Consider the following 23,097-nt stretch of genomic DNA (forward strand, 5'->3'; position numbering starts at 1 on the left):
TTCCTCGGCTGACAAATACTGCATAGACCAGATAGTCCCTTAGATCCTTTTATTGCTGCCCTTCTGTGATCTAAAGGAGCTTATTCTTAGGACTCGTTTATTATGGCGCCAGTGCCCTGTAGGTGTAGCTATCCCAAGTCATCCTAGATGTAGATGTGATATACGCCACACATCCTAGATGTGTGTGTGGCTAGATGATTTAAAAATTTGATTAGTTCTATCTCCCTTTTTTAGAATATCTGCTCCCATGTTTATAGTATTCTCAGTGCTTAGAATAGTGCTTAGAGCACAGTGAATGTTTTTTGAGTGAATGAATAGATTAATGAATCTAACGCAATATATAATAAGAATGTATAAGATCTAGAGGACATCCTGAGAGCCTGGGGTGCACATAGGTTCCCTTATTTTAAAAAGCAGAGACGCACAAAGATACAATCAATAGAAAGATAAAAGATTACTATCTAACCAAAATTTGGACAATAGTGGATAAACTTCAAGGTCACAAAGGGAACATGCACATTGATTTCATTTAATATAAAAAGATTTTTTAGCTTAGGCAAGGAGACACATGTTATTTGGCATCGTATTTCTATTACTGAACTTTGGGTTACTCAGTAGCTATTTGTTCATAAGCTGGTTATAGATAGGATTGACCTGTGACCTTGGGCAAGTCAATTCTCTCTCTTATTTCTCTTATGAGTTTTGTGTTGAAAGCATGATGCTGGGGAAGGGTAAAGTAATTTAGGAAAAAACCAAACCAACATAGGTAACTTAATCTATTTGAGTCTCTACTGGGGGCCTCCAGGGGGACAATAACAGCATGACTATGTGCATACTTAAAAATTTATTTATTTACTTATATTGAGATAAATTTGACATATTATATTTTTAGGTGCACAGCACAATGATTTGATAAATGTATATATTATGAAATGATAATGACAATAAGATTAGTGAATATCCACCATTATACATAATTATAATGTGTGTGTGTGTGTGTGTGTGTGTGTGTGTGTGATGAGAACTTTTAAGATCTACTCTGTCAGCTACTTTCAAATGTATAATACAATACTGTTAATGGTAGTCATAATGCTGCACATAACATCCCAGGACTTATTTATCTTGTAATTGGAAGTTTATACCTTTTGACCACTTTCACCCATTTTGTGCACTACCTACTCCATGCATCTGGCAACTACCAATCTGTTCTCCATATGAGTTTGGTTTTTCTTAGATGTCACGTATAAGTTATAGCACATAGTATTTATAAGTTATATAACTTATAGCATAAGTTATATCATATTGTATATCATATAGTATACTATAGTATAGACAAGTATATTGTCTTTCTCTCTTTGATTTATTTCACTTAGTTTATGCTGATTGCAAATGGCAAGATTTTCTTTTTTACGGCTGAATGATATGGCATATGTGTGTGTGTGTGTGTGTGTGTGCACTACATTTTACTACATTTTCTTTATTAATTCACTCTGTGCACTTTAATGTGGGAGGTTTTCCATTCACCAATGTTTTCTTCTCTTCTTTTTCCATTACAGGTGAAAATTCATGTGCTTCTTCCTCCTGCAGCCATCTATGCTTGCTTTCCTCACAGACGCCGCACCTTCATTCTTGTGCTTGTCCTTCAGGATGGAGTCTTTCTTACGATTCTATGACTTGCTTGAGAGGTACCATATGCCCTTTAAGTGTGGAGGCTGCCTTAGTTTAGCAGAGCAGTGTGAGCTCTAAGCCACTTGCTAACAGAACGTGTGCTGTGTTCCCTTTGATTCAGCAAGTCTTTGGAGTACGCATGCCATGTGGGACGTATGCTGTGTTCCCTTGGAGTACGCATGCCATGTGGGGTGATTTAATTGAGCACCTCAGTTGTAATAGTTTCTGTATATAAAGCTCATATTATGTGTGGATATGACTCAACAATCCTTAAGCTCACGTTTTCTTTTACCTGGTTACAGTTAGACAAGCAGTGATAATGGGAAGCTCCAAATTCTGCACTTAGGAAGTAAGGATTCTTAACACTTGTGTATGGCTTCCTTCTCTCAGGTTCCTTATCTCATTTTTATTGTTGTCACTAATAGTCAGTGATGAGTGTTCTAGCATAGGCCTTCTGACTCCAACTGCAATAACTTTAATATCTGGTATTTTAAAAATGAAAGTTTTCTTTGTATGAAAGATTGTTAAGTGATTATTTGAGCAATTTAATCTTTGTCTCATCCAAGATACTTTATTGGGTTGATGGAGATATTCTTCTTATTATTATTAGTATTATTAGGGAGTGAGAACAAAAGGGAAAGATACAGTCAATCCAAAAAAGAGATTTCTGCTGGAGTATGTACATGATACAAAATAAAGTCTTTTTAATGTTTGTTTATTTTTGATAGAGAGAGTGTGAGCAGGGAGTGGGTGGAGAGTGGGAGAGAGAACCCCAAGCAGGCTTTGTGCTGTCAGTGCAGAGCCTGATGCGGGGCTGGGACCCACAAACTGCGAGATCATGACCTGAGCCTAAATCAAGAGTTGGACATTGAACTGACTGAGCCACACAGTTGCCCCCAATAATAAAGTATTTTTAAAAATCATTTACCTTTGCTTAAAAATCTAGAGAGTTATTCTAAATTCAAGGTCTTTGACTTTAGTTTTTGAATGTGTTTTGGTCCTGACAAAAATGGTTGCAGACAAGTTAAAATTAAATATTTAATGATAAAAAATCCTTAAGCTAAGAGAAAACAGAATCTTAATCTAGAGGGAAAGTTATTTTTCAAGTGGAAAATTTTTGCTGAATCCAGGAAATTAATGGTGTTTACAGATTTTGCAAATGTAGGCTTACTGAAAATTGAATTCCATCAAGATATAATATTTTGCAATGATACTTTCATGATGAAAGATTTTAATTATTGGTAATGCTTACAAAGGGATTGGCATTTGCCATTTTTCTTCAGAGACTTATTATGCACCTAATCCTTGTTGACACTGTTTAATTTAGTGTGTCCTCAGAGTCTTTCAGCAGGAGATTAAACTGGGCTATAGACATTTTGGATACAAAGCATTCTTTCACCATGCAAAGGTTGTTGAACTGTGCATTGGGGATTGGTGTAATCAATGTAACGATCTGATGGTGATTGATATCTAAGTAGTAGCTTTTGTTGTTTCACAAATAATTCCACTAGTGGGTTTTCCATTGGCTGACTTTACTGAGGTGGAACTTTTTTAGTATTGCTCAATTGATTTTTGAGTACCACTTGGGTAACTGAATGCCAATATATGTTAACTAAGAAAAAGAGGGGCACATTTTTTTCAATCAGAAGCTTAGAAGACTTGTTAACATTTATAGATGAAAACATTTTACTTGATTTACAGGTTAAATAGCTTTTAAAATATTGTTTACTAAATGTCTGCAATATCTTTGGAAGTGCATACAATAAGGTTAAGTGAAAGGCCATGTAAAAATATGCATTAAAAAGATCTGGGAGACAACACACATAAGCACCAATAGTGGCTACAGTTGGGTAAGGGAATTATGAGATATTTCTATTTTTTCCTAATGAGGCGACATAAAATTTTAAGCCAAGAACTTTCTCTGCATAAAATAGCTTTTTATTCTTTCAAAAATATGTTCTCCACAATGCCAAAACCAAATAAACAACAACAAAAGCAAACCGAAACAACACCCAGCGTCCTCTACAATAAACAACCTCCAATCCAAAATGAGTTTCCGACTCAGTGTGAGCGAGACACAAGACAATTGTCTCAGTGATTATGTGCAACATAAGAAGAAAACACTCCTTGCACACACTGTTAGAAAGGTTGAGGCTCTGATCATTTAGTGCAATGTCTGAGTTAAGGGGAACCTAGCTAGGAAGTAGTAAACATTGCTGTTCAATTACAACATAAATTTCCCATTACCAACTGCTTCCTCTTTACTTCTTGCCCTGCTAGTACTAATCTTAATGGGATCATGACATAAAGAATAAAAATGAAGTAATGATTTTTAATTTCAAAAGACATACTGTGGTAGGATGGCTTAAATATCACCTCCTTCTGAACTCCTTCCCATCCCACCCCAGGTACTTTTATGCATATTCCTTCATGGCCATTATGATCCAGAATCCATATACTTTGCCTAGTTCTGTAGAATCAAGTTCCTTGATGATTAAGCCTCCACCTGATTCATTGATATTTGCTCGTTGCACGCAGTAGCACTCAGTAAATGTTCAGTGAATGACAAAGCCCTCCGATATTCTTTCTTGCTCCTTCTTCATTCCTGTGTTTTCCGCCTATTTATTCCCTTATGGCTGTATTGTGTCATCAAATCACTCGTTTTATCTTTCCCACAGAACACTTTTCATGCACTCTCTCTGGTATCATCCTTCGCCTTGGCTCTCACACTTTCTGCCAGTGCAGCACTAAATGACTCCCACCCTCTGGTTCATTGCCCATAAATGTTCACTAGTGGTAAGTGGTATATATATTTTCTCAAATATGCCAGCAGCGATCAGATCAAGAGCCTGAGACTTAGCCTGACAAAGGAATAGTGGCCAAAGGAGTAGAGCTGGGTAGGGCTTGAGAGGAGTGCTTCTGGGAAGAATCAAGAAAGCCCATGTTCGATGGGTGAGAAATGCAGTTCTTTAGGTGCTTTGGTTGAGAATTCCTCCAATTAAGCAAAATGAAAATTACACATTAAAAAGAGCAGTATTCGGTTTTGGGTAAGTAAAATTTATAATCTCTACTGTGAAATTGGGGAATACTTCTTGTTTTTACTGAACCAATGAACACTTACAACATATAATCAATAAATAATTAAATGTCTCAATGTAATTTCAAGGTACATATAAACCCCCAATATAGCTTACACATTTTATTACTGCATGTTAAATTAAATGAATTGAGTGGTAATTTGATATTCAATAACTAGTACCCAGTCTGCACTTTTTGTGATTAAGAACACAAGTTTTGGAGTCTGAGGACCTGACAATTGTTTAATTTCTTTGTGCCTCATTTGAAAGTTGGGGGTGGGTGGGGTTGGTAACACTCTAACAAACAGGGTTTGGAGGCTTCAGGGAGATAAATTAAGTGAAATAATATCTGGTCCATACTATATGGCCCATATTCTCAATAAATAGGGGCGATTATTATGGCTCTTTCATTTGTTCAGAAGAGAGGCAATGTGGAACAGTTAAGAGAGAATGGGCTTGTGAACCTACACTCTCACTAGCCCCTGCAAATTTCATTGGCCTCAGCTGAAAACAACTTCACAGGTTTAATGGAAAGACGAAATGCTATATATTGTAGGACTTTGTAAAATATAAACATTAATAGCTGCAGTATTTACTTTAAATTTATTCCAGGTTTATAAATGCTAAGTAATTTTTAGTAACTGAAATGCCAGGAGAAAGGAAAAGCTAATGAGATGTTAAAATAAGTTAAGAGCCAGGGGCACCTGGGTGGCTCAGTTGGTTGGGCATCTGACTGAGTTTTGTCTCAGGTCATGATCTCCTGGTTCGTGAGACTGAGCCCTCAGTGCTGACAGCAAGGAGCCTGCTTGGGATCCTCTCTCTCCCTCTCTCTCTGCCCTCCCCCACTCTTGCTCTATCTCTCTCTCAGAATAAACTTAAAATCACATTGAAGATGGAAAATTTTCCAGATTATCAAAATAATGAAAGCATCATTTTTAGCAGATGAAAATTATGCAATGATTAATCATTTTATATTTTGCTTAATATGTGGTATATGTCATATACATGTCTTCATAACATGAAACTCACACTCCAGTTTTCCTTTTATTTAAAAAAAATTTTTTTTAATGTTTATTTATTTTTGAGAGAGAGAGAGAGAGACACAGCATGAGCGGGGGAGGGGCAGAGAGAGAGGGAGACACAGAATCTGAAGCAGGCTCCGGACTCTGAGCTGTCAGCACAGAGCCCGATGCAGGGCTCGAACTCACAAACCATGAGATCATGACCTGAGCCAAAGCCAGATGCCTAACTGACTGAGCCACCCAGGTGCCCCCCAGTTTTCCTTTTCTGAGATAATTATAAATACGTCACTCTTGACTTTCATCATTTTGGATTTTTTTTTTTTTTGACAAAGCATCTACAGCTAGGATAAAGATTATCTTTGAAAAAGGACCTTTAGATCAGAGAAGAAGAGACAGATGGCCAGGGTGTATCCATGTCTTTGGCACTGGGAAGGGATGAGGAATCTTGGTCATCAGTTCTGGTCCCTAACCAGCAAGTTTCCAATCTGAGACAAGACATCAGTCTATCAAACCTGAGTGGCCAGAGTCCATATCTGAGGCTCACCAAACAACTTCTAGTATGACTTTGTGCTTTCCTATGGGCTGAAGATGTGTGGTGTTTCTACTGCAAGCATTCTGTTTACACAGTGGTTGGTTTTGTCTTGAAATAAACCTTGGAACCTGCTTAGAAAAAAAAAAAAGCATGAAAAAGAAAAGAAAAAGGACCTTTTATCTATTAAGGAGGTTAAGTGATTGCTAGTTTGATATTTTGAGGATGTTTAAAGTTGCAAAATACAGATACTTTTGAGAACTTTAGAAGACACTATTTACACTTCCACTTATGCATCCATCCATTTATTCATTTATGTGGTCATTCATTTAGTTAGCAAATATTTATTTGGCAATGATTACATGCGAGGTTCTGGGGACATAATAGTAAATCAGACACAGTCACTACCTTTTGGGAGTTAGAATCTAGTGTGAAAGACAGCCATTGGGCAACAGCAATTGGGGAGGTTATAAATTGGATTTTATTTAGTAATTAAAATCTCTAATAAACACCAAGCCACACGTGGTAGTGTTTTTATTTTTTGAGCACACTTAAGACTAATAAATTGAATAGTCTGTATGTTTTCTTTCACTTTTTAAATTCAGTATTAGTGAGGTTTCTCTATGTGTAGAATGTGATGCTCAACACACATGGATGCTTTATCCATGTAAGTAAGGAATTCATGAAGAGCAAGGTAAATACTGATCTACGTTGGGAAAGTCCAGAAGTGTTGCATGTATGGTTGGAGGTTTGGTGACCTAGCAACCCACTGAAACCCAATCAAAGGCCCTGGATTGTCTGATGAAATATCTACCATGTATGGTATTTTTTGCTACAAAGCTTCAATGGCGTTTTATCCTATGAGATGGTAACAATCCACTGCTTTCCATTACTCTAAATGTCTGGGAATAGTAGGATATAATTTTGACTGATATCTGCTATTTTCACAGATGATCAACCTTTCTTAATAACTGTGAGATACAGTATAATTTTTGGAATCTCCCTCAATCCTGAGGTGAAGAGCAATGATGCTATGGTTCCCATAGCAGGGATAATGAACGGTTATGATGTTGAATTTGATGACTCAGAGCAGTTCATCTATTGGGTTGAGAATCCAGTAAGTTTTGAATAACATTCAAAGTATATAACTTGTTTCAAAGAGCTTACCTACACTAATGCCTTCTTATAAGCCAACTTTTGCTGGGTGGATAAAAGGGAAATGGTCCAGAAATAAATTAATTTACCGCTAAGTTTTTTTGAATCAGTGAAGGATGTAAATAGGAGGCTGACCTGGAGCAAAGAGCAGATAATAGTCACATTTAACCTATTGGATGTTATTTATTCATTCAGCAAGCAATTACTAAGTGTCTACTTTTGCTCTGCGCCAAACTAGCCACTCCCAGCTGTAGAATACACACCAAGAATCAGTAACAAAGATTACTCCTAAGGAGCTTTAAGCTAATAGAAGATACTAGATGAATATAAAAATGATTATGAATCAAAACAAAAAGCAATAGTTCTCTGAAAGAATTCCAGGAGAGCATTTGATGTGGCTGCTGGGATCTTCTCAGCATCTTTGCCTCCAGGATAAAAAGAGCCCTCCTTCAGTTCCCTTTCTATTGGAGCTCACCCTTTAGAGGAGAAAGCTGTGAGGAGGGGAAAGGGGCAAAGAGATTGCAAATAAAGAAGAGAGGAAGATCTTTCTGTTTGAGGCTTGTCACCTCTATGTAAAATATGCTTCTGGCCACCTGATTTTCACCTTTGATGGGTTATTTTTATGACTATGGCCTGTGGTAGTTAAGAAATAAATCTCTGTAGCCAATATCAGAAGCAACCCGAATGATAAGCCTTGCAGAGTCCTCTGACACACTGAAAAAATCATTATTTTTGTAGTGTTGCTGGTGTTATAGTATTATACGCAGCGAGCCCACCCAATGGCGCTGAACCTTTGCCTTTCCCCCAAGTGTGAGGAGTGTTCAAGAAACATAGCAGCCAGCAGTGGCTGTGCTTCCATGTGGAAGCTGTGGCCTTTGAACCAGCTCACCTCTTCCTGTCCTTCTTTCCAGGGTGAAATTCACAGAGTGAAGACAGATGGCACCAACAGGACAGTATTAGTTTCTCTGTCTAGGTTGGGTTCTTCCATGAGCCTGGCCTTAGATTGGATATCAAGAAACTTATATTACACCAATCCTGGAACAATGTCAATTGAGGTAATGATTCCATTATACCAGTTACACAAACACTGGTTTTTGATGCATATAAAATCTATTCTCAGGAAATGCTTTCATTGATTTTGAAATTATTTTTAAGCAGAAGCAAAAGAGAGGAGCTATCGGTATTAACTATCAAAGTATTAGAAGTGATGGAGTAAAACCACTTTAGAAATAAATTATTGGAACTTTCTACTGCCCTATTTTGTTTTCTTCCTAAGCATCAATACTAACTTGTTCATATAAAAGGATTTTAGATAATTTATAAAAATATATAAAAATAGTTTAAAAAAGGAATTCAGCATTAGGTATGGAAGGAATATAGTAGGCAGGAGATTTTCCTCCCTATCTTTCCTCATCAAGTCTGTAATGCTGTTTCAGTCCCAAACCAAATTTATAGGTTACCTCTGTTCTAAGATGGAAATCTTTCTATGGCTCCAATGCAGTTTTTCTAACAGTGCAACAGAAAGTAGAAACTTGATTCTAATTCCTTTGATACTTTTCCTCGGTGTGATAAGTGTTCTTTTTACTCTAATTCCCAGAAGAAATTCTAGATGGGGCACAGGTATGCAATCGCATGGAGTAAATCAGAGGTAATTCAACTAGTACTGGTTTGTTCCATTCTGGGACAAGGTTATTAATTCATAATAATTTTGAAAGTGAAAATTTCTAAAGCAAAGGGAGGGTTTTGTGAGAAGGCAGTCTGCAGGACTGTGTAGAGTGATCCGTTCACTGCTCAGGGTGAGGCGCCAGCCAGTAAGTAAGCTGGTTCTCTATGGGGCATTCAGAAAGGGAAATGCTGAAGGTGAGAAAGGCACATAGCAGCCAAGTGGTGAAATTAGAGCAGATTGGTCAGAACAGTGGTTACAGTCTACAAAGTCTTCTACAAACAGGATCTCTTTTAGTCCTCTCAACATTCCCAAAGGCAAGCAACACAATTAGAGGGGAGTTTGCAAGTTGCACAAATGCTAACCTCTGAGTTATCTCAAGCCAGGTAGAATCATCAGCTCTTAACACGAGGGGAACCTTGGAGGCTCATCTGGTTCAAACCCTTTGTTATTTAGATAAGCTCCTGAATTTTACATAATTTAAGAAACTGGCTTAAGCAGTCAGCTTCACTGCCCTGCTTCCCAGGCAGTGTTCTGTTCTGACTTTGCCTTATTATAACGATAACTCCAGCAATCCAGTCTGCTTTAACCCCCTTTGACAGTGACAAAAGGTAGTTTTTCATAATCTCAACTAAAAATATCACTCTCCCATCAAAACATTGGCACAATTGACTGCCTAAAACCCTTAATTCCAAACGCATCTCTAGTGTCTGCTTAACACAAAGCTGTCTTCATTCTGAATGGCAATGAATATGTTCAGACTCTGTCTTTTGGTCTCTTGTTTTGTAAACGGGGGTCTTCCCTTTTAAACTGATAGTTTTCCAAAAGCAGGGGACATGTTTCCTCCATCAATATTAGGTACAATGACAAGGCACCCGCTGATGGATAACTGTGTGAGTGAGTGTGTGTGTGTGCAAATGTGTATCTTGGTAAGTTCACCCTAATCATATAAACCTAAAGTTAGTAATTGTTCCCCAATGCAGTGAGGCACAGAGGAAAGATAATTTGCTTTGGAGTCAAAAGACCTGCTTTGAGTCTGACTTACTCATTGAACAAATACTAGTAAATGAATCCGTCCCATTGTTAGTCCTGGATATTCAAAGATGAATAACATATTTTTTCCTGCTTTTAAGTAGTTCGTGCTCTGAGAGCTAGACATATAAACAAATAGCTTTGTTCTAGTGTGCTAAGTGTGATATGAACAGTGACTACAAACTGTTCTGTGGCTAGGGGCAAAGTAAAAGTGTGGAGAGGGAGAATGGCAGGAGAATCAGTGACTTGTGAGCTGTGTCTTTCTTGAAAGAGGGCCAATATTTATTGCTGCCAAATGAAGAAGTAGGGAAAAAGCACCCCAGGCAGAGAAAAGCACTTGATAAAGACTGAGACTTGAAAACGCACTGTATTTACTCTGCTCAAAGGGTATTTGATATTGCACAAATTGCTTAACTTCTCTGAGTTTCTGCTTCCATATCTGCAAAATGGGGTTATATCTCAGTAACTAAAAGTACGTCTTGAAACTAAGATATCCTGTGAATACAGAGTCCTTTTTCCCTCAAATCATCAATATATTTGAATATCCACAGAGGGCCCATGAGAATAATGATCTAAAGGTAAATTGTCCTTTTAGCGTTGTTGTTTTTTTTAATTGTTTTTCTCCTTTCGTGATATCAGTGGTGACTCAGGTGAATGTTAGATTGCTTAAGGGCACAGAAATACTGTTCACTTACCACTTACTCGAATAATATCCTTCCAGGATAAGAGTTACTCCTATTTAATTCAAATTTGAAAATAAAAGAAGTACTGAATAAATGCTTTCCACTAGGGGTAGCTGTGTGCCCATTCACTAAATGTAATTTTGTAGCTGAAAAGAAGTCTACAGAATGGTTGTGTGAGAGAGAACTTGATGTATCCCCCAAAAAGGAAAAGAACTTTCCTTTGAACCAAAGAGATCCTTAGCCTTAAGAAAAGGAGTGAAATTTTGGCAGAAAGGGGCAAATTTAAAAAAGACACCAGATAGGAAAGAGAAAAATTTAGAGAGGAGAGTGAGGGATTAAAGAGAGGGGTGTGTGTGTGTGTGTGTGTGTGTGTGTGTGTGTGTGTGTGTGTATGTGAGGTAGGAAGAGAGGGAGGGAGGAAAAAAATAGAGAGAGAGACAGAGAGAGGGCAAAGATAAAAACATAAAGACTGTGGGGTCCGTGGGTGGCTCAGTCAGTTTAGTGACTCTTTATTTCAGCTCAGATCATGATACTGAGCCTGGGTGTGGAGCCTGCTTAAGATTCTCTTTCTCCCCATGACCCTCCCCTGCTCATGTGCTCTCTCTCTCTCTCTCAAAAACAACATAAACACAGATACACAATCTATTTGCATTAAAAAGCAACTTTATAGAAAAACCTTTGTGCAAATAATCAATATACATTTTCTAATTTCTTACTAGCTGTTTCTCTTCTCAGACTGTCTTAAGTACATATTAGAATAAGAAACTGCTTCTAGTCTGGTAATCCATATTTTTCCGTGATGTTTCAGAGTTCTGTTAACATTAGCAATTAGAGCAATAATAATTAAAAATGGGTAACTTTGAGAAAGCCACTAAATGTCCATAGGCCTCTTTCATCATCTGTAATATGGATATCTATCTCACAGAACGGTCGTGAGGATTCAATCCAATACTGTTTAGTATAATGCCTGCTACATAATAAGTGTTCAATAAATGGATCAATAAACAAAATAGGAAACACACTTGTACTGAGCTCTGTGTTAAATGCTATACATGTATTATCTCACAGCTCTATGCGCAATGTGCCATTATCATCTGCACCTTATTCATAAAGAAACTAAGTTCAGACAGGTGAATTTACTTGTCCCAGTCAGATCTAGATGGGCAGGGATTTGAACTCTTCTGTTTTAACTCAGGCTGTTACCGTGGCACAGAATTCACTTTAACTCTGAGTAAATTTGAACTGTCTGGTCAGCTGTGTTTTCAGTGAAGGACCACCAGGTGCCTTGGCCACATCACTGGGATGCAGGAGAGCTGTGGGGTTTTCATTTGTCTTCCAGAGTTTTCCTGTATCTTTTTCTGAAGACGTTTTTGTAGCTTCTCTTAGGCAGTGATTTTGTATGTTCACCCATTTGAATCCTTCTTTGATCCATATAAATGTCCTCTCCTGAAACATTAGGTGAATTGAAATAGGAATTTGAGAGGTGATTTTGCTTTTCTTACTCATTTTCTATTGAGGGGATTTCCTCATAGCCCTGAAATGCAATTAGGGATTATTGGAATCTCACACAAACCCTCCCATTCATCTCAATTTGTTGTGTGTGTAAGTTCTCCTTCACTCAGCCTTCTTTGTTTCCCGTTTTGATATTCAGTTTTAATAAGTGATTTTATGCTATAGGTTTTGAAACTCCGGGGAGATGTCAGATACAGAAAAACACTGATTACCAACGATGGGACAGTTCTTGGAGTTGGTATTCCAGTTGGCATAACTGTTGATCCTGCTAATGGGTGAGCATTCATAAATGACACAATCTGCTCTATGCAGCACCATTCTTGTTAATGTTGTGACCTGATGAAATGGAAGATTTCAGACTTAGGACCTTTTTTGATTTCATATGCCAACATTTTGAAAAATACATATCTCAGTGAGAAAGAGGAATACCTCTGAGTTACATCTAACATGAAAGATGTAAATATGTGTTTTGTTCTATGTTCTTTAAATTAGCAACGCTGGACTTAAAATTAATTCCAGGAAAGAATTTTAGACATTTAAAAATGGAATTATAGCAATTAACAATGCATTCTGACTTTGAGTGAATGTGGAAAGCTTTAAGGAGCTAGATAACATTTGAAATAGAACTTGGAGGAGAAGGCTTCCCATGGGTGGAGAATGGGTTGGGAACTGGGGAGTGGTACTTGAGGCCAAACAAGGAAAGCGCAGAAGCATCACAATATTTAGCATGATTGTGTAAAGGGCTGAAGCCAGAGTCTTAGAGATTAGTGACAGTTGACAAGATGGAAGCCAAAGGAAGGATTTAATGTCGTCTTGCTAAGGAATCTCACTTCTTTCTTTTGAGTCAGTTGGGAATTTGGAGGAAGGAAATCATAAGATCAAATTTGTATTTCTGAAGGATGGGTCAGGATCAGAGTGGAAGAGGCCAGGGGCAGGGAGAACAATTAGGAGAAAGTGTTCGGCTGGGAGGAGAGTTCTCAGATAAGATAAGGTAGCTTCAACTTTTAAGGAACTCAGAATTCACAAGAGTTTATGACTTTGTCCAGCAAACTTTTGATAGCCTGGAATTTAAGAAAAGAAAGAAAATTATGACACGAACACAGGGCTAGTTGTTAGTGAGGTAGGCACAATGGGACATGATGAGAATAAATAACGATGTTGCTAAAATGGTTATGCATGAGGTCCAGGCAGAGAGTGACGGAAGGCTTGGAAGCTCAGGCAAGTTTTAAGGTGGAAGAACAGGCTCAGTAGAAGAAATAAAATGGGGGAAGGGAAGAGATTGGAGTTTGGTTGAGGCAGAGAATGTCAGAGTTTGAGAACTTACAAGTAGGGAAGTTTAGACTTGAAGATGAGGCGCATGGGACGGGCATGCAAGAAGTATGCAAATAAAGATCAGAATGAAGGGGTTTGAAGACTTGTGGGGAAAGAGTGTAAGAGGATTGTCTCATGAGGCTATGGCAGCAGCTGAGATAGAAAGGAGTGGAAACTGAGATTCAAATCTAGACAGTGTGTCCTCAGTGGAAATAGAAAGCAACCCTATATATTTTAATGAAATTTTATATATCATGGGTTTGGCAATTCTGTGTGGCAATTAGGGGTTGTGTGTAATATTACATTTTCCATCACAGAAATCAGAAAAGAAAGTAGCTGGTCTTGTGCTAGATGATGATTTAGAGAAGAATTAAATAATAGGCCTGAGAGGTGAGCAGGGAGGTACTTGGCAACTTTTACATCAGCTTTGTCCTTCCCAGGGCACTGCACAATGCGTGATTCTTTGAAAGGGATTGACCATTGATGTAGGCAATTTCTTAGTCAGTCATAAGCTTCCAAATTGTCTGACCATGGTAAAATATTCCCAATGCAGGGTGCTAGCATCCTACCCCAATAATAACTAGGAAAAATACAGACATTGATAGAACACTGGTTATGTACTCTTCCACATTGTATGTCACCAGATATTAATGATTTAGACTTCCTCCATTGACTTGAGCACATCTCGAGGGCAATTCTTTTAAATATTCAATGAAATTGTTTTATTAAATGCTGGTGTTCTTTCATGGTTGTAGGAAACTGTACTGGTCGGACCAAGGAACGGACAGTGGTGTTCCTGCCAAGATTGCAAGTGCTAACATGGATGGCACATTTCCAAAAGTTCTCTTCACTGGGAACCTTGAACACCTGGAGTTTATCACCCTTGATATTGAGGAGCAGAAACTCTACTGGGCTGTCACCAGCACGGGAGTGGTATGCACACCCTACTGGTCTTTATTGCTGAGCATGTATAGCTGATAATGATTGTTCCTTGTGTGGCTGTGTTTCCTAAACAATCTCACTTGGCCACGTGGACCAGTGTTTATTATCCTTTTTCCCAATAACTTTTTCCCCTAGAGCAGATATTGCCGTAGTTGAATATTTTCTAGTCCCAATATTTTCTACTATGTGCATAGTTCTATATAGAATAATGTTCATTGCCATTTTCATCATCCTTTGTTTTTTTTCAAGATCAAATATTTCCATTTCACATTTCTTACTTGACTTGTAAGAGCCATTATTTCATGTTTTAGTGATTTCAATGCTTTTCTTTGAAAGTTCTTTAGGCTCTCCAATTGTAGAGACTGAAGGGGAAAAAAATGTACATACCAAGTTCCTGTGCACAGCATCCCCTCTTAGCTACATGTCATTTTCTAATGTTTTGATATGGTTGGCACATATATGAAAACTCCCCTATAGAGGTAATTTTATATTCTGCAATAAGAAGCAGAAACTATATAATTTCATTCATTCACAGATATAGTATTTGATCATCACTGTTGTGCTTATGCAATTGAGCTGGGACAAGGCACATAGAAGGTGCTCAATAATAACTTGATCAGTTAAAATATTGCTATGGATATGGAATCGAATGTGTGCTAAGTCTCTTCCTTGCCTTCTAAATAGTAGTGACTTCAGATCTGGTTTTGATGTTGGTGTTTACCATAATATTGTGCAGTAGGTTTGGTTTTCAGTTCATTATCAGTTCAACAAGTGCTAATTTCATTCCTAGTATGTATTTATCATGGTGATAAACTTGGAGGATTAAAAAGGAGCAGTGATGCTTTAAAAGCACTTAACAGACTTTGATGCCTATGTGCAGTGATGAGGGAGCTCTTGTCCCATGGCATGATTTCTGGAACAACTTAGCCTGTTCCAGACAGTGCCCACCACCTTTCTCCCTTTTTCATCTGCTCTGCACTCCTGTGTGAGCTTGTTATTTGTGTGACTCTCCATCTTTTCTCCCAGGTCAGAACCTTCATGTTTCCCCTCACTCGAATAACTGTGTCCTTATTTAGCCATTACAAAATCCTGACAAATTGTCCTCTGCCTCTTTTCTCCTGTTCTGCCCTTTTCTGCCACTTCTACCATACTGAGCCTCTTCTCTCTAGCCTTGAGTGGATGACAGCTGTCATTAATAAACCTTGCTTTCGTGATGGAGGCCTGTTACCTTCATAAAACCACAAAATAGGTTTGATCACTGCTCAGTCTATAGGAGTAGCTCCAAACACTTCAGCTGAGCATGGTCAGCTAATCTGGTCCTGGTCACCCCTTCAAAGCTCCCTGCTAAGCTTATCTTCCCTGTGCTCTAGCTTTCTGAAACTTCTGTCAGTTTCTAGGGCATAACCTGCTCTTGTAACTGCTGGGTTCCCTGTCAAGCAAGGCAGTGAGCCAAACCTCATTTGTCTCTCTTGCCAGAACTCAGCTCAAATCCTGGCACAGAAGAGGCACTTGAGACAAGTTTCTGGAATGAAATCAAACCAGTTATGTCCACATTTTATTTTTCTTCCAAAAGCAGACAACTTGTCATTTCTCATTAGGAACTTCATTTTTGTGAGCTCTTTTCCAGTTTTCCAGAGTCATTTTCACTAAGACTTGTTAGCTCTTCTAATATAACAGCATTACCCTTTGCCCCATTCAAGTCTCGTTATCTTGTCATTGAGTGGAGCATATTTTCTGTTCCCATTGCAGAAATTGTTGGTGAAAATGTGAAATGCAGGGTCAGTCAACTCCTGCGTAATGGTCTACGGTTAGATGTTGAATGTGTATCCTTATCCGGAATATCACATGCAGGGCCTAAAGAGGTTTATTTCCCTTTCCTTCACCGTGCCATTTGACAAAGTTGTTGGACTTACTTGAGCTCCAACTTCATCATCAGTGAAATAGGCATAATGACATTTGCTTGATCTATTGCTCCATGTAATTGTGAATATCACATGAGAAAACAAATAGGAAAAATCTCTGTAAAGGATAGAGTGCTATATCAATGTGAGGTATTATTATTACGAGAATGTTAGTTTTTTCTCTCATTTCACCATGAATCAGTCAATGACAACAATTCTGATCTTTTTAGATTGAAAGAGGAAACGTGGATGGTACAAATCGAATGATCCTGGTAAACCATCTTTCCCACCCCTGGGGAATTGCTGTCTATGATTCTTACCTTTATTACACTGATGAACACTATGAGGTCATTGAAAGAGTTGACAAGGCCACTGGGGACAACAAAGTAGTCTTGAGAGAGAATATTCCAAATTTGAGGGGTCTCCGAGTTTATCACAGACACGGTAAGTATTTGTCACTGAAACCTACATATTCACAAATGTATAATGCATATTCCACACATCTACACACTTACATATAAAAATACGTGCCCACACACAGACCTATATACATACACATGCATGTAGGTTGAAATTGCCTCAAATATTTAAAAAATGATAACCCTCTCATAAACTTGGCTAAATGTCGAAGACTAATCTGGCATTTGGAAAGCCAGGTTGATTTCAGAATAAGCTTATTCCCATTCCTTCTTCATCACTCCTTACTTTGCTTTTGCTTCATAGCAGTCCCTGACATATTATCTATCAGTTTGTTGTCTCTGTTTCTCATTAGAATATAACCTCCCAGGGCTTCTGGGTGGCTCAGTCGGTGGGCATTGACTTGGGCTGAGGTCATGATCTCACGAGTTTGAGCCCTGCATCCGGCTGTGTGCTGACAGCTCAGAGCCTGGAGCCTGCTTCCGATTCTGTGTCTCCTTCTCTCTCTGCCCCTCGCCCCCTCACACTCTGTCTCCCTCTCTCAAAAATAAATACGTATTAAAAAAAAATGTAAAAGAATGTAACCTCCCTAAGGACAGGCATTTTGTCTATCCTGTTTCTTGCTCTATATACAGTAACTAGACAAGTTCCTGGCACATTGAAGGTGGTCAGTAAACATTTGTTGGATACCTGCTAGGAAAATGTTAACAGGATAGAATTTTTAATCTTAAAAGGAATACTTTCTGATTTCAACATTTTTTTCATAGATAATGTAATTTTTGATTTGCCCCTTAGATTAGCATTATGATCTAGAGGTGATTTTTTAACGTTTTGACATATTTTACAGCTTTTAGTCTGTAACTAAAGTTTATTAAACGGTTTGTTTGCTGTCTATAACCTAGGTTTGCTACTTGGCATTTGTTTTTATTGCATGGGAAAAAAACCTTTAAATGTTATTATTTAATATATTCTAAATCAAATGCCCATCACATTGTTGATCATATAATTAAACGGATGTAATTTTAAATGCCAGTACATAGGTCGAAAGGGTGAAGAAAATTAGAATTTGCATACTGACCTCTCTAATTCTTCTAATTCCTATATGATTTGTGGAAAAAAACCATTGATCCTCCAATCTCTATTAAATAATGGTTGTGGTACCTTTATATGTTAGTTGTATAAGCTGTAGTTGATTCAATGCTGTTTTTATGTTGTTAACCCAGGTATTGTGTTATTGATTAATTATTTATTATTAATTATTTGATGACCCAGTATAAAGTATTTGAGATGGAGTGGCAAATATGTGAGGTCAAAAGTTACAAACTAATTTTGATTTCATTTAGGCACATCCTTCAATGGCTGTAGCAACAATGTGAATGCCTGTCAGCAGATTTGCCTGCCTATACCGGGAGGATTGTTCTCATGTGCCTGTGCCAGTGGATTGAAACTCAATCCTGATAATCGGACCTGCTCTCCATATAGTTCTTTCCTTGTTGTTTCAATGCTGTCGACAATCAGAGGCTTTAGCTTGCAATTGTCGGATCATTCAGAAGCCATGGTGCCAGTGGCAGGCCAAGGTATGCCAACTCCAATATAAGTAAGATTTCACTCTGTCTTGGGCCATGTTGAATTCTTGGTGCCATAAAGCATTTCTTCACGTTTGGATTCAGCATGTAATGAGGTTCTCTCCTGAAATAAACTGGCTCTGCCTTGAATAGTTCTCAGACATTAGTGTGCATCAGAATTGGAGAGCTTGTTAAAACCAGGTCTGGACCCCATCTCCAGACTTTCGCATTTGGTAAGTTGGGGTAGGGCCAGAGAATCTACATTCCTAACAAGTTCCCAGGTCATCTGATGTCACTGGTCCATGGACCACACTGAGAATGACAGAACTAGAGAAAGATAGAATGTAGCATGAGATTGCAAGAAGTAATCAGAGTTGGTGTTTAGGAGAACAGTTAATGGAGATTTAGGGTCAAGATTATGCTACTTAGAATAGTAATGAAGTAGTCCATAATCTGATTTGTTAATATCTGTTTGAGGAGTTGAAATAAGTTGACAGCATTAGTATCTCCTTAGTAACTGTATTTTTGCAGTACTTTATGCTTATATACAGTGAACATAGAAAATAATCACTTGCTTTCTAGATGAACCAAGAGATTTCTAGGTGTGTGTTACCACAGGGGGAACTAAATGTTTACTCGCATCATAAGGAGTGTGCCACAGGATAATGATAGAAATAAAAGATAGAAAGGGAAGAAAAAGAGTGAAGGGAATGGAGGGGTGGATGGTCAGAAGAGGTGGCAGGGTATATAGTGTAAGAAGTCAGGGAGCTTCTGGTGCCAAGTGTGCTCCTGCTTGATACTTACATTCACAGGTACTTATGACTCATCTTTGTTTACTCATATCTAGTATATGTGCTGCCGAAGCGAGCACTGTTTACTCATATCTAAAAAGTTATGGATCTAAGTTACCATCTTGTAAAGATAGTATAAAAATCAATTAATTTTTTTCATAACTTTTATTTTGAAAATTTTCAAACACAGGAAAGTTGAAAGAAAGGTACAGTGAACATCCTTATACCCTCCACCTGGATACAAAAATTGTTAATATTTCAGCACATTTGAACTCTCAGTCTGTGTGTGTATGTACACCTGCACATACATTTGGTGTTACTAGTTTCAGGTGTAGAATATAATCATGGACTCAAGTTTTTACTTTATTTTTTTTTCAATTCAATATATTATAAATGTTTACCACAATTACTCTTGATGCTCTGTTAATTCATTGTGGCCAGGTAAAACCTCTTAAAATGGCTACCTGTATGATGTTATGATCTCATTAGTGTTTGAGTGCTTCCTTGCTTCTGTGTATAAGAAGGTGTTCTAGGCTTATCTTATACCTTCCATTCCCAAACTTATAATCAGCTGTTTCTCCCGGAAGCCAGTGTTTCTTATCATGGGAGATGGTTTTTAGAAACCATGATCTGGGTGGTAGGTGTGCTCATTGCAACTGGGAAACAGTTTTATTTTGCAGTGGGGGGCACAGTCAGAGAAGGGGGTTGGAAATGATGGTGTGAGAGGGAGGGCAAGCATTTTAAAGTTCTAGTTCAATCCAGAGTACTGTTTAATGATCTTTTCTTAAATGTTTCAGGACGAAATGCACTGCATGTGGATGTTGATGTATTCTCTGGCTTTATTTATTGGTGTGATTTTAGCAGTTCTGTGACATCTTATAATGCAATCCGTAGAATCAGACCTGATGGGTCTTCTTTTACAAACATTGTTACACAAGGAATAGGAGAAAATGGAGTTCGGGGTATTGCAGTGGATTGGGTAGCAGGTAGGTAAGCCATATAGTGATTTTATTGAGAAGTCTCTTTTTGTGTTTGCATCCCTATCATCTTGTTTTATGCCAGAAAGTTTAATCTAACACCATATGCACTACAGAAATATTTTTCTAGAGAATTATTAGCATTATTTAAGATAAATTGAATTATGCTTTTAGACTAAGCTATACTTTTTTTTTTTTTTTAATTTTTTTTTTTCAACGTTTATTTATTTTTGGGACAGAGAGAGACAGAGCATGAATGGGGGAAGGGCAGAGAGAGAGGGAGACACAGAATCGGAAACAGGCTCCAGGCTCTGAGCCATCAGCCCAGAGCCCGACGCGGGGCTCGAACTCACGGACCGCGAGATCGTGACCTGGCTGAAGTCGGACGCTTAACCGACTGCGCCACCCAGGCGCCCCTAAGCTATACTTTTATTAAGTTAATTATAAGGTACTTCCGTGGACAAATTCATAACAGCTAATACATTTTGTTCTATTATCAACATAATCAGAACTGTAGGCAAAATGATTAGAAAAATTATGTTGATTTGTTTTTTTTCACACTTAGATTAGCACCTAATTTCTAAATTAGAAATATCTAAATGAAAATTTAGGATATTAAATAAGGATATTAAACTATGTGAACCATAAAATGACAATCATTTATTTCAAAGCTGAACAATTTTATTAAAGAAAATTTTTTTTAATGTTTATTTATTTTTGAGAGAGAGAGAGAGAGGGGGAGCACGAGTGGGAGAGGGGCAGAGAGAGAGGGAGACACAGAATCCAAAGCAGACTCCAGGCTCTGAGCTCGAACCCACAAAACTCGAGATCATGACCTGAGCTGAAGTCGGATGCTTAATTGACTTAGCCACCCATGTGCCTCAAAGCTCAGTAATTTTAACTGACAAATTCTTAATCGCTTCCTCTTATTAATGTGTTAAAACCCTTTGATTATTAGGCACTTTCTCTGTTTTAATTTTATTGAAATTTATTTTATTTTTTATAATGAAATACATAACATACACTTATTAATATTCTAAACAACTCTAAGAATGTAAATATGATCTCCAGGTGGTAACAGGACCTCTCATCACTGACTTATTCCCTCGTTAGCCATTGTTGAAGCTCTCTTCAACCCCTGCCTGATCATAACCCTTGTTTCTCCTTTGATATGCTGACATTGAATTGGTTGGTAACTATCCTCACATGTGACTTGACATTTTCCCACTCTTGCATATAGAAAAATCACCTGCTGTTTTTTATTTTATTATTTTTTAAAGTTTTTATTTTAGTTAACACACAGTGTAATATTAGTTTCAGGCATCATGTACTTAGTTTTAAATTAAATTTTAAATTAATTTTTGTTTAATGATATACTGAGAAACAAATGTATTAAATGTATTATAATTTTTAGAATATGATCCTATTCTATAAAAAATTGGTATCATTGTGTCTTAATCAAGTTGGGTAAGTAGACAGCACTTAAAAATATTAAAATATATTATGAAAATCTAAGTACTCTAATAAGAGTTTATTGTAAATAGTAAATATCATAGTATGCTTAGATAAGGGTTTAATTGAGTTCCTAAATCCCATTTCTGATTACAAATTCCTATATTACTTTTGAGAGTATAGCGTCAACATCTATGGCCGATGGGCCAAATGCAGCCCACTGGCTGTTTTTAGTTCCACAGTTTTATTCAGAAATAATTGATATACATCACTGTATGAGGTTAAGGCATAAAGCATGATAGTTTGATTTTCACATATTGTGCACAATAATTCACAATAGGTGCAGCTAACATCCATCATCTCATATAGATACAGTAAAAAGGAAAGAAGAAGAAAAAAATATTTCTTCTTGTAATGAGAACTCTTAGGATTTACTCTTAAATACTTTAATATATACCATACAGCAGTGTTGACTATAGTTATTATGTTGTACATCGTTAGTACTTATTTTTTTATAACTGGAAATTTGTACCTTTTGATTATGCCTGTTTTTGTAAGTAAAGTTTTACTGAGACACAACTGTGCCTGTTTGCTAATGTATTGTCTATGGCTGCTTTTTGTGTTTACAGTGGCAGACCTGAGTACTTGTGAAAGAAACCGTGTGCTCTATAATGCCTTAGATATTTACTATCTGGCCCTTTTTGGAAAAAATTTGCCAAGCCTGGATTGAAGGATTTAAATATACAAAGAGTAGATCAGTAACATATTGCATATTGGCCTGATTTCTCCTGAGCAATTTTGATTCAGACCTAGGAACAAAATAGATGTTCCTTGGTAGCAGAATTGACAGTTCAACAATAGGCTTTTGACTACGTGGAATCAATATGGGATCACTATCTCCTCATACTGCCTTCACACCATTGTGGGTTTTTTTTCTTTAATTTATATTTCAATTTTTATTTTTGAGAGAGAGAAACAGAGACAGAGAGACAGAGCATGAGCAGGGGAGGGGCAGAGAGAGAGGAAGACACAGAGTCTGAAGCAAGCTCCAGGCTCTGAGCTGTCAGCAGAGAGCCCGACGTGGGGCTTGAACCATGAACCGCGAGATCATGACCTGAGCCAAAGTCAGATCCTCCAACTGATTGAGCCACCCAGGCGCACCCCCCCCCCCCAACAGCATTGTTTCTTTCTAGCATTTACATTGTTTTGTAATGTCAAAAGACAAATGGGTTTTTGTTTTGATGGCTGTAGAAGGTCCATGTGATGAAAACTGCTACACTGGTTATTAACTCATGTTAATTCTAAGCACAAAGAGCTCTTGATGACATTGATAATGTCAGAAACTGCTGGCTTTCCCTCTTTACTCCTTTCCTCATGTTGGGAGTAGAAGATATGTCATG

General features: G+C 37.6%; 1 protein-coding gene across 1 annotated transcript in view; it reads left to right on the forward strand.

Annotated features, from left to right (window-relative positions):
• LRP2 (LDL receptor related protein 2) overlaps nt 1-23,097 on the forward strand; it is a 199,290-nt gene that overhangs the window by 108,298 nt on the left and 67,895 nt on the right. The window contains exons 31-38 of the mRNA XM_047872129.1: nt 1,557-1,685; nt 7,247-7,413; nt 8,363-8,506; nt 12,507-12,616; nt 14,408-14,585; nt 16,726-16,939; nt 18,256-18,489; nt 20,066-20,254. Of these exons, the coding sequence (XP_047728085.1) occupies nt 1,557-1,685; nt 7,247-7,413; nt 8,363-8,506; nt 12,507-12,616; nt 14,408-14,585; nt 16,726-16,939; nt 18,256-18,489; nt 20,066-20,254 (1,365 nt within the window). The remainder of the gene's footprint in view (nt 1-1,556; nt 1,686-7,246; nt 7,414-8,362; nt 8,507-12,506; nt 12,617-14,407; nt 14,586-16,725; nt 16,940-18,255; nt 18,490-20,065; nt 20,255-23,097) is intronic.

The sequence above is a fragment of the Prionailurus viverrinus genome, chromosome C1 (assembly GCF_022837055.1).
Source record: "Prionailurus viverrinus isolate Anna chromosome C1, UM_Priviv_1.0, whole genome shotgun sequence".
Taxonomy (NCBI): Eukaryota; Metazoa; Chordata; class Mammalia; order Carnivora; family Felidae; genus Prionailurus; species Prionailurus viverrinus.